This window comes from Cheilinus undulatus, linkage group 10 (assembly GCF_018320785.1).
Source record: "Cheilinus undulatus linkage group 10, ASM1832078v1, whole genome shotgun sequence".
NCBI classification, from domain to species: Eukaryota; Metazoa; Chordata; class Actinopteri; order Labriformes; family Labridae; genus Cheilinus; species Cheilinus undulatus.
Window position 1 is genome coordinate 21,976,623 of NC_054874.1, and position 13,080 is coordinate 21,989,702.

At 39.6% G+C, this 13,080-nt stretch overlaps 1 protein-coding gene across 1 annotated transcript in view; it reads left to right on the forward strand.

The window, feature by feature from the left end:
- Positions 1-1,000: 1,000 nt before the first annotated feature.
- Positions 1,001-13,080, forward strand: part of nr3c1 (nuclear receptor subfamily 3, group C, member 1 (glucocorticoid receptor)) — a 32,351-nt gene continuing 20,271 nt past the window's right edge. Inside the window, exons 1-2 of the mRNA XM_041798285.1 lie at positions 1,001-1,290; positions 1,887-3,085. Of these exons, the coding sequence (XP_041654219.1) occupies positions 1,887-3,085 (1,199 nt within the window). The 5' untranslated portion in view covers positions 1,001-1,290. The remainder of the gene's footprint in view (positions 1,291-1,886; positions 3,086-13,080) is intronic.

Consider the following 13,080-nt stretch of genomic DNA (forward strand, 5'->3'; position numbering starts at 1 on the left):
TGGAAGGTCCCAAGACACTGAGTGGGGGTCGCAAGAAACAGAGAGTATTTTTAAATTGTTTTAAATTGTATATTTTCCACATTTCTGTAGGAATATATGCATAATTTGGTTCAAATGAAAAAGAAAATATGGCCATTTGTTGAGATTTATGCTGAAATCAAAGCCATGTTTAAAAAGTCCTGCACATGACGATTCTCGAATGTGTTTCGACATTAGCATCAGGCTGAAAGATAAAATTGAAATAAGGGATGGGGGCCTGAATACATTCTGAATGCACTGTATACCTACCATTACTGGAAATCAATGAAAATACAGATTTTATTTATTTTTGTCTGTTACACAATGCCTCAAAGGCAGGCTCGTTGAACTTACCACTGATGGTTATGCCATTCTAAGACTGAAAACATAGATTTTTCCATATGCTCTAAAGCTGGCTCAGAGGCAAGAGTTAGCCAGGAGGCTGAAACTAATGTTAATGATCCGATACAATTAAATAACATAAAGAGGGCCTATTTACTGGGCTTTTCAGAGGCTCAACCATATCTTTGGGCAGACCTGCTGGTCCTTAGTTATACTGTATTAATCCACACTCTTATAGATCATTTGTTGTTAAAAAGATGTATTTTTGCTCTATTGCTGTATTTTATTTGTCCTGTCAATTTTTTGTATTGCTGTTGCTACTGTTTCTGCATTTATCTTTTTTTGTTATGAAACAGGCTAAATATTTCCCAAAATAGCATGTAAATAAAGGCATGTTTTAAATCTTAACCGTATTACATTACTTTGAATTTTTAGAGTAAAACGTAGTATTCTAAACTTTTCCCCCTTGAAGGGCTGTTAATAAATGCCCTAATGTGTTGTAAAATTCCCTGAAGCTTGAACTCAAGTTCATAACAAGCTGTAGTTATTGGACACGACCAGCAGGTAGCGCTGCCTGTTGTAAACAGGTCTGCTATGGGGCTGGCTTCCTTAGTTCTCCATTTTGTATGTTTTTCCTGGAGGTTAGCGCCTACTTTCCTAATGGCTAGCTGCGAATCTCCTTAGCCCAGCTACTTCAACGCAGCTTGCATGACAATTTACTGCTGCATCGAGTTAAAGACGGCGAACTGATTGAAAAGACGGAGCTTCTTGTGTTCAGTTGTTTTATAGCCATGTAGCTCGGACACGGCGCGCGAGGAGTAACGCTAACAAACATTGAGTCAGTGTTGCGTGTTGTGGACTGCCACTTTCAACCAAAACAATGTTGACAGACGACCTGTGGACACATACCAACAATCAGTCATTTCAAGGGTAAATATGCGCAATTATTAAGATTTTATACGATTACATGTCAGCTTAGAACACATATAGTAACGTCGCATATTGAAAGGTGAATGTATTATTTATGTATAAGAGATGTGTTTGTTAGCAGGCTAACGTTACTCGACCAAATGTAGGCACGTAGCATTGACTGTTAGCCACATTGCTACGTAGTGTTAGCATGCTAGCAGTTAGCAATAAGCTAACGTTAGCATATCTTGCAAATAAATAGCTGCGTATGATTTGTGGTCGAATTGAAGCTACGCGTGTTTTATTTTAAACGGTGTATGCACTGATTGATCAGTCTTTCAGGTGATAAAGCTAATGAGAATAGCTACCGCGATAGCTTTCTTTAGCTTGGCTAGCTATCAAGGGCGCGCAGGGGGGCACGCTTAGCAACTTTACCAGCCCTACCCTGACCTAACGTCCGTTGCTTTCTCAATACATCTTATTTAGAGTAAACAGGGTGACTGGCTTTTCAGCATGGCCGTTGTTTTCCTCAAACGTAGTTTTCCTGTGTTATCTATGTTTTCACTTAATCTAGCATTCTCTATAACCTTCTCCTTCTCTTTTCCCCACATTAAAAGATGGATAAAGGAGGTGTAAAGAAGATAATATACAGAAGAGATGACCATTTAAGCAAACTGGTCTACACTGAAAGTCCTGAGGAGGGAGGACTGCTGAAAGTGGCTCCTCACAGTGCCATGTCCATTGCCTCTGCCACATCTGTCGTTCTTCCATCTAGCCCGTTGATGCAGCCAGGACAGGTGCCTAACGGCCTCAGTGACAGCCCCCTTCCAGAGGAGCTCACCTCTGTCACTGCCACGGTTGGCACTTTGTTAGAAGACCCAGACTCCAGAGTCCTGACCAAAGATCCAAAATTTCAACAGCAGCAGTTATTTCAGACACCGACTTCCACTCTATTTGGGCGTCAAACTTTGAGGGAAAATTTGCCCCAACTGGAGGCCAGTATAACAGACATTACACAGTCCTCCATGGATTCACTTATTGGGGGATCAGATCCTAACTTCTTCCCCATGAAAACAGAGGATTTCTCAATGGATAAAGGAGACCCGGATCCAATTGATCTTGATCATGCCTTTGAGCACATTGGAAAAGATGTGGATGTGCACCAGAAATTGTTCAGTGACAATACTCTGGACCTGCTCCAAGACTTTGAGCTGACTGGCTCCCCCTCAGATTTTTATGTAGGAGATGATGCTTTCCTATCCTCTTTGGCAGATGACTCGCTGCTTGGGGATGTAAGTTCAGAGCGGGACATGAAGCCTTCTGTTGTTGAGAGTGTTAACGGCAGTGGGGCAGCCTCGGTTTCTCTCAATGGCAGCAACATAACAAGTCCAGATCAGCCCTCCCCTGGTATATGCACATCTGGCTCCTTAACTCCTACAACCACTTTGTCAGCTTTGGTGAAGAAAGAGAAAGATGCTGGCTTCATTCAGCTCTGCACCCCAGGTGTGATTAAACAGGAGAAGACATCTGTGAGCCAGAGTTATTGCCAAATAAGTGGCACAACCTCCACAGACATGCCCAGTTCTAACCCTATCTCCATCTGTGGGGTCAGCACTTCTGGAGGACAGAGCTTCCACTTTGGAGTCAACACCAGCAGTGGTGAAGCTCAGCAGCAGAAGATTCAGAAGACGGTATCGAATATGTTTCTCCCAGTGACTACCATCAGCTCACCCTGGAACAGAGGCCTGTCTGCAGGAGACAACAGGAGCTCGGAGTCGTCCTCAAGCTCTCCCTCTTTCACCATCGGCATTGTCAAGTAAGAGAAGTATTCAGAGCTCAGCTCTGTTAAAGCTGGTCTTGTATTTTAGTGTTACAAAGCAGAGGTCAGACTACACAATTTTGTTGTCTGTTACAATGGTCTCTATGTCAGATTAGGCACTCACAGAGCCACAAAGTCATGCTGTGACTCAACAGACAGACATGACAGACTACACAGAGGTATGTGATCAATCATTGAAACAGATGTGATGGTGCTGGAAGAGAGAAGGGTGGGTCTAGACTTCCGGAAAGACTGTAAGCAAACGCACTGAATTTATTGTACTGTTATGTATTCGTCTATCCATACATATTTATTAATGATACACTAGCTTAATACAAATGCTAATAGTAGATACCCATCAGATTGCAGAGATGCATCTGCTATTCCTTGCTAACACTACTACTTTTCGGTCTATCATGGTAGTCCCTCTATGGCAAATCAGAAAGGCAGGAATGTTTTTGTCAGAGCGTGTTTAACTTCCTCATTTTTTCCTTGTCTCATTGTCGCATCTCACAGCACCAACTTCATCACCCTTTTTCACATTTGTGACTTATGTTTGTGCAGAGCACTCTGCTCTTATTGGTCAGTGTTACGGACATCATGTAACAAATCATAGAGGTCAGGAAAAATATCAGACATACTACATTTTCTGTAGGGAATTTGGGAGGTGTCTCAGACCTGTTTTTGATTATTGTACATTATTACACACCACACTAGATGAAACAACAGATTTTTGGTGCTGACAGGTTCCAGAAACCCCACGACTGTTGAGTCAGGCCATAATCGTACTTAAAACGTGTAGTCTGACCTCGGCTTAAGATAAGCAAACATGCAAATTGCTCCATCCACTCTCACATTTGTTAAAAATGTTTAAATATGTTAGGTATGTGTATGTTATGTTGGGCACCTTTTGCCTTTATTTCAATTTGTAAAGATATGTCAATTAAATTGAATAGGGATGCACCGATAGCACATTTTGCCAGACAAAGGATTTGGGTACTCACTGATACCATGTAAAAATATGCGTATGTTATGATACATTAATGTTCCTAAATGATTCGAAAGTTCATTTTATTTATATCAGATGTTCTTCACCCCTTCTCTTGACAATTTATCAATGTATTGTTTTCACTATCCTCTACATTTCTCATCCTCATTTATACTAAAATAGCACCAAACTGCAGACATGGCTCAAACTTTGACTACATGCATAATGAGAGGCTAATATCATACTTAAAAATGATACCGAGTACAGTATCCATAATTGTTCCTATGTACAAGTAAGAGTACTGTGGCTTGGTATCAGCACTGATACTGAAGATGCACAGTTAATCTAAGTGGAATCACGATGTGAGGCTGTGCAATTACATAATTGCATAAAAGGATTATTTTCCTATTCAGTAGTATCTGAAAGATTTAGAAAATGGATGCAGAAAAGCTTGAAAGTTTACAGTAGTGCCACTTTTGTACTTTGCAGAAGTACTTTTCAAAAAGGGAAAAACTTTTCTTTCTTGAAGAATATGAACTCATCTTAAAAGCAGTACTATAAATAATAGTTTAGCATGCTTCTTATTGTTTTAGTGTTCTGAGCTGACATGAGATGGCCGTTTCTCTAATATGGCAACTATAATGAGAGGTGCATTTAACCTGAGAAATGACACTGGGAAAAGTCCAACAAATTAGATTTTTGGCTCACTGATGGCTATTCGTTATTTTAAATGAAGGCCATTTATTGTTTGTTTACTCAGCTTTATAGCTTCCTTGTTTATTACCTTATTTGGAGGGAATTGTTTTCAGTATTACAATGAGATTTCATAGCTGACAGCTTTTGTTGCCGGAGTGTGGTAAACAAAGGCCCAGAAATAGAGAGGGCTTTTTAACAAAAATTACACCAATCTATTTTTAAGAAGCTTTGATCAGCCTTTTATTTAACAGCTGCTTGGTCTCTAGTTACCTGTGATCAGCTGTTTTGTGGCATATGATGAAATTAATTGTCAATCAGTGCTTTAAGTATGTATTGTTTTGTAGTCCGTTTTTGTCTGTTTTTGCAGATTATGATTCTACTTAGACATACTTTATTAGTTTTCATGAATCAAATCTGAACAACAGGTCTCATAAATGTTATCAGCTGGTGGTGTTCTATTGGGATTTTCCAGAGTGTCAGTGTACATACATGGAGGGATTATAAACAGCCAGTCAAGTACAGAGTCACCGGTTAAAACGGTTGATATTTGAATGCTTTGAACTGTACTTGTTTAATTGTTGAACAGAGCACAAGACGTAGTAGAAAAAACACCTTGGTCATTGCAGACCTCTAAGGTGTCATTAAATCTTCTTTTTACAACATTAATGGGTGTTCTAATGAATCAGTGTCTTCTATTGTAAAATACAAAATTAACATTTTATGCTTTTGAACACATTTCTTTAGTGTCATTTATTCTAACACAAATGTGGCATTTCAATATGTTTTTGTGAATGTGTAGGAATGGTCACCCTCTATTCCTCCTCAAAAGCTGAAGGATGAGGAGGTGAATATTTTTTATATGTTTTGATAAATCTGACTAAAATCTGCTCCTTGCAGGTTTGGTTTGCGGTGTTTGGTTTCCTTGACAACGGAGCTTGATCTGAAACCAAGCCTTAGCACGGAGAGAAAAATGGTTGGTTTAACCCCTGAGTTGGTTTGTTAACCCTGTAATCCTGCTTTGAGAGGCAGGCTTGTGGATTCTGTAGGACGTGGCTGCAGCTATAACCACATAGATCCAGAGAAAGGATGTTTTGTTACAAAGCTGGGGGAATTCCACTTTTATACAAGTCAGGCATTTAGTCTTTTCCTTCATCAGAACAAGAATGCACTTTTTAATCCCAGTATCCTCCTTAACTTTAAAGCTGGCTGCTTTTTTTCTTTTCTTTCGTCTTAAATTAAGCAGATATGTCCCCAAGGAGAAGCAGAGACACTTAATGCAGTTAGAGAGGACTGAGTTATGGCTTTCACATAACGGTTATAGTAAAGATTTTGAAAGATCCGCTGAATCTCAATTCCTGCAGTGATTTCTTTCATAAAATTCCATGTTCAGATAAATGTAGAGTGTTGAGCCTCAGCATTTTACTCCACACATGTCCACAGAGTGTCTTTTGTACCGTTATTGCTTTGCTGCCCTGTAGAGTTTTATGGCTTCAGCTGTGAACGTGGCCAGGGATCTAGTCATGAAATGCCTCAATGGAAATTCTTCAATAGCGGTGAGACAGGGTCACATGTCACAGAGGCTTTTTGTTTGTGTCTTACATTCACACTTGTCTGATTCTTAGTATCTGACAAGGGAGTGATCAGTTCACAGATAGGCACGCAGAAGTGCGTCACTTCAACAAGGGCACTGATGTGTGATTATTTTTCTTTGTGAGGCTTGGTACCATCTTCTCAACTGTTTGACCACCGTACTTGTGCTTGTTGACGGGGAACAGATGGGAAGAGACATGATATACTTCACCTTCATTTCACATGTGGCTTTAATTGCCTTGTCTTTGTGTTTCTTCAGAGGTGTGTGTGAGTGTGTTGAAGCACAGGATTATGTTTGTGCATGTGGTATGAGCCCAGATGATTTTGTGTGGGTGTGTAGCTGGTTGGTGATCGGCTCATGGGTGTCTAAACTTAGCATTTCTCTGTGTGCGTCTCTGCAATGAGTGGGAGTTTGCTTTTGTTCAGTGCCTGCTCACCTCAACCTGTGTGACATTTAGCGGCTCACCCAACACCGGGCCGCATCGACTTGGTGGTTGTCAGGCAGGTTTGCATCAGGTCACCATCACTCCCAGACTCTCACGCAACGGTGCTGCTGCTGCTGTTTCCTGCTGAGGCTCAAAGGACTGCACATGGCACAGAGAACCTGACCCGCTGTAGCCCCATAGTTTGCTTCTTCGCTCGTTGTAGGCTTTCTTATGTTTCAATAGAAAAGACTAGTGGCATACTGATTACTTCCTGATTATATGGTTAGAGCACAAGCTTTTTTTTATTAGACAGTGTTTCCACAAAATAATACTATACTTGGGTGACAGAGGGGCTCATCCCACCCCTCCTCACTTCATAAGTTTGTTTTTTGTGTGTTCTTTTTGAAAATTTTCATCTGCAGCATGTTATATTAAGATGCTCTAATAATATCACTCCCCCTTTTAAATGCTTCACTTGATATTCCATAATCATTTTGGGTGGGCCGCATGTGTGAACGCTTATTGTTGATGTGAAAGTCCATTGCAAGTAACACCCAGGAGCACAAGAGTTAATGACAATATCATAAGCAGCTGCAATTTCATGCATGCTAAAACGACAGCTTAAGAAGCTTCATTTTTCACATGACACATTGTTCCTCAAATGGTGCATGTACAGGAGGGGCATTCTAGTCTATGCCTCTCTCTTGTCCATGGATGGTGATTATATATATATATATATATATATATATATATATATATATATATATATATATATAAGAAATGGTCTGCAAATATACCTGGGTGGGACACCCAATTATTGTCTAAGTGTGTAACAATGGAGGAAGTCACCTGTTTGACAAACCGATTTGTTGTCATAGTCAGATGTGATAGAAAATGTTGGCAGTATGTGATTCTTTCAAGATTAGTAACATACAGTCTGTGAGACATGCTTCAGTGATGATTCATGAGGAGGGAATCTTGCAGCAATTCAAATCAATCCGATTTCATATCTCATTTGTTAATAAAAGAAAGACCACGACCTACGGAGATGTAATGAAAGAACACTGGAAATGGCTAAAGTGTTACCAGCCCTGGTGTTGACAATTGATGCATCTCTAATAACCATTTGACCGCATCACAGATGCTTCAATTTCCATGCAATGCTAGTTCATTTTCTTCTGTCAAAATTATGCAATTCAACTTTTTTCTTTACCATCTGACTCACAAACATCTCACACAATGAACAGCATTATTCCATTTTGGAACAACACTCCTCTTCTGACAGCTCTGATGTCTCAAGACCTGATTAACAATGAATTACTTTAAAAGGAATAAATTATTTCAAATAAAAGAAAATACAGAAACGTAAATCCTGGTAGATAATCTCACAGCTCATTTGTTGGTGTTCTCTAACTGTTTTTTTTAGCTTGGTATTTCCTTCTCTGCCTGTGATTGGCCGAGCCCACAGAGGTCAGTTCAGTTTGTGGGTCAGCAGTAATGACTTAGCCATACATCCTACTGCTGACTTAAGCCTTTGCCCCATTGTGTTTCTCAGGACTCTTTGACTGTAAAGGCCAGTACACACCGGTGCCGTCCAACCATGTCCAAATGATTACCCCCATTATTTTCTATGTAAAAACCCACACTGGCGGTGGCCAGACACAACGCAACATGGCACTTTAAGCCTCTGCTCTATTCCCAGGGCCCTGCCAAGTGTTTTCCTGAGAGAATAGCTGTTTTAAACATATCTGATGCTGAGTAGCAGCAAATTTAGCTATAGTGCTAATTGATTTATTGTGCTAATACCAGCATATTTACATTTATGTGTATTGTGGATATGTTGATTAATGTGTGCTGTCCTACTTTTAAAAAATGCAGAAATTAGCTCCATTTGAGCACACAGAAGAAGGAGCTACTTGCTATCTTCCATTCAAGGTGTAGAACAAGTGCGAGGCATCTGCCACTGTTGAAATAAAAAAATTTCCACTTAATTGGTGAAGTGGGCACAAGCAGATTCTTGCGTCTGGTTTTGCGGTCCTGGCCCAGTAATGGCTGGAGGAGGGTTTGACAAGAGATGCACTGCTGCCGGTGTGTCCTAGGGACGGTACTTAAGGCATCTGTACTTGATTCTGATCTATAAAAATGTTTTATAACTCACACCGCAGTTTACTGAAATTTATTTGGGGGCCTCTGACTATAATGGAAGGGGTGTTGTTTGCATGGGTTGCACAGCTGTCTGTCTGAATAGAGCTGTTCTCACAGCTCGCATTCAGACAAAGACATGGCTTGTTGCTTTACTGTCTTGCATTCCCTTTATATGCATGGTTTTGAGAAATGTACTGGTCAAGGCTTTACTCTAACAGAAGGTCATCCATTCAGACCTTCACCAAAGTCATTTTAGTTAATGGTCATTCATGAGTTTCTTGTTTTGTTTTGTTTTTTTCTTACCATCAACCTCATGTAATCTTTATTATCTGAGGTATCTGGGCAGATATGCCTGAATACTAACTGGAGATGACAGGCAAACTGAACAAGGCAAAGTTAAAGAGTTAGCAATTCTAAAATACATCATTGACATAAATTTCAAAGAAAATTTGAAAAATTTTGACTTCCTCAGTAGAAAGATTCCACTTTTTTTTTTTTTTTTGTAAAAAAAGAAATAGAGAACTACTGCAAAAATAGCGTTGGGCTTTTATCTGAGGCATGGCGGTGTATTGAGTTTTTAAAACATATGTTTTCCAACAAGATATAGGATAAGCTATTGTTTATATTAATGTAGTTTATGATAATGTTGATAGAGAAAGAAAGATGATCAGCCTCACGCTCAGGGGGAAAAAAACAATGGTTTACAGTCAGATCCACTTACAGTCCTATGCCATTTGACCAAAAGACAACCTATTTGCAATGTTTAGGGTATATAGAGAATTATCATTTTATTTTTCACAATCATAAAAATTATTAGTATCTCATTTTAAGTATATGTTGACATTGTGCAGCTGGCTGTTAATGAAAGTGTTTTAATCACGTTTTACACCCTATGTGGAATTGACTTAGAGTGCACTTTGTTTTTGTCATTTCTTTATGTTGAATAAGATTTATATAGTCTATTGCCATTCAGATTAAATTAAAAACGAGACATGATGCCCCTTCCTGAGTGCAAGTTCCTGGCATTTTAAAGACCAATTTTCAATGAATAATAATAAAAAAAAAAAAGAGCATCTAGTGATAAAACTATTGACAGGATTATCAATAATGTTGCAGGCTGATAAAGTACCTTTGGTCTGCTGGCTTAGAGCCTGCTGTGCTTGGACTTGAACTTAAAGAGGCAGTGCTTGAGTAAACTGTAGTCATGTGTGACAGTGTCTTCACTACATTGGTAAAAGGCTGGGAAAATTAATGTGTGGGAATATTGAGTCTGTACCCTGGAAATAGCTCTGTATCTGTGCTGAATACAGCATTGGAAGAAAACTGTGAAACAAACTGAAAAACGTATGTTTGAGCAGTTTTGTGATGTTGGTCTCCACCAATCAAGCATCAGATATAGAACGTGTTCAAGATTCAAAACTAGGGAGCTATCTGTGTAAACCTCTTTGACTGTTTTTGCCTTGTGTTGATGAAATGTGGCTGGACTTTGCCACTACTTGTTCTGAGTGTGAGTTACTTTATGATGATGTAAGTTCAGTTGAATAGCGTGATACTAACCCAAAACTCTTGTTGGAATTTTTATGGTGATAGGTCTTGAGTTGGTGTCTTCAATCAAAGTCAGACCAAAGATTAGTCTGGTCTTGGTGAAGTGGACATTGTGTCCGTCACAGCTGTCCCATGTCTCAGCTGTGGTGTGGTCCCTGGCTTGATACATGAGCAGTTTGTATTTATAGCTTTATACAAATATGAAGCTTATATTTAGTGTATGAAGAGTCACATCTCTACTTCTGTGACTGAATCTTTAGTCAGTCACTATTCAATCTTGCTCTGACACACCCCTCACCTCCGTGCTTGCCTATTTCCCCTGTCCTCTCTCTCTTTCTCATTCTCTCTTGGTGTCCTGTTTTGCCTCTTGAAACCAAGGGCATGGACCTTGACTGTCAGCAGAAACTTTCAGCTGCTGTAAATCACCTTTTATGATAAAGCTTGTGTGCGTATGTGATGTGGATGTGTGTTAGCTTTGTGTATTATTCATGTTTGTGCAGATATGCACATGTGGGTGTGTCATAAGTGCTGTGGTAGCAAGGACCACAGAGTGCTGCTGTGGAGCTCTCACTCTCCTGACCTACTTTCCCTCCCGCCTCTCCACAGCTGGCGCCAAGTGAACACACCAGATCAGATGCCAGCCATTCCAGTTGCTTTCACGTTATTACCGCATTCCCCTGTAACCACAGTTTTGCCTTTTCTTTATTTAGATTTTGTCGTGTTTTGACAGCAAATAGGCTTACAGAAATTCCCAGTTCTCCCTTCTGAGGTTAATAGGATATAGCTAAGTCTGTGCAATGCTTTTGCCCCTCCTCTAACTTTTGTGTACAGTTGTCGAGTCAGCAAAGCCCAAACTTTTGGAGAGGGTTCCTCCCACATCTACTGTATACAGCTAAAGGAATTATATTTATGGGTAGAGTAGCACAGAGAGAAAGCTTTCTAGTTAGTAGACAGGCAGGAAGTCACCTCCTACCCACATACAAGTCATTAGCAGCTCTTATTATGGAAACTTGTATGGAAAGTCAAACCTTAGGGGGTTGTATTTGTGTGCCTAGCCAGGTTTATTCTCCTCCTGTGGTGTTTGAAGTCAAACACTGGGCTACAAAGCATAGCTATTATTGAAGTGGGTTTGTCTATAAGCATGAAGGAGGAGGCAGCTGTTCCTTGTTGGCAGTGACACTGAAGAATCATGTACAGTTTCACATAAGAGTTTCTCAAAAAGGCCCTAGTTACTGAGCAAATTATGGCCTTTAAATTTCCTTACATCTTATTACTATTTTTAGATTGGGCAACTAGTTTTGACATTATGGCATTTGTGTAGTAAAGATGATGTTTTACTAGTTTTACCCGGGTATATGGTAAAACTGCCAGGTGTTAAAAACAAGATGATACAAGCACTTGCTGGCAAGTACACACAAGCACAGTGAACAGAGCGCGCACTTCTGTAGGCACTTCACTCAATCCTTTAACAAAATGCTTCAAATCTAAAAAAAAAAACAATGACGTGCATTAGATGACATTTACAGGAGCACTGTAAGGGATTTTCAGTTGAGGCATTGTTTTCATAAGTAACTGGCCAGAGGATCAAATGAACAGAGGATTAAATGAAGTTTCTCTTTTTCCTCTCCCTCTATGGCACATACATGCTTTTCTTTCTTCTCTTTTTCCTCCCTTCTTCCCAGAGGTAGAATGTAAAAAATATCCAGAGCTGTTATCTTAGGATCTGGGAATGTGAAGCAATGTACAGTGTGCATCTAAATGGGTAAAGATGAGCTTTAATAGTGATGGAAACTGAGAACCAGTTCCTGGTGAGAACCAGTCCTGATTGGTTCAATCCATCAACATCATTTACATTTAATCTTATCAATTCCCTTACCACCGCCTTACTTCCATGTGCCTTGAAAAACACTCTCGCTAGAGGCAGTCAGGGCAAACAAGAACTGCAATGTCAAGGAAGTAAACATAGCAGACTATCACAAAAAAAAGAAAAAAGCGGTCAAAAGTGTAGCTTTATTTGTCACGATGGAACTTTTAATGGTTTTTATTGTGCCTGATGTTTTTGTTGTAGGACACAGCATCTTTGTTTATTAATAAATAATTTCTCATCAGTGATCTACACCTAGAAAGAAGAACTGTTTTTAAACACATGTCATAGATCACATTACATAGTGGTGCATGTCTAACAGTTTGACTTTGGAGAAGTCCACACCACGGTGCCAGGCCATGAAAGACAAATTAACATGGGGCAGTATTTATGCTGTGCTTCCCATTTGCGAAATTGGCCGAATATCATTAACAGTAGTTCATCATCACTTCCAAACTTCTTCACACAGAGACAGTGGTGCTGGCTGTAGAAACGAACACAGACTCTAAAGGAATTTATTATAAATAGTTGTTCATCACATAGTATCATCTTCATTATGGTAATCAAAGCAACACTGTAGCTATTTTTAATACCCCGAGACATGGTAATACTGTATTATGACCCATTCCTAATACTAAGTGCTCATAAAGTCATGTTGCCTGTTTTTATTCAAGGGTAAATGAGGTAGATATTTTAGAGGAGTCCAGCCCAGTCTTTGGCCAAACTAATAAAATCTTTC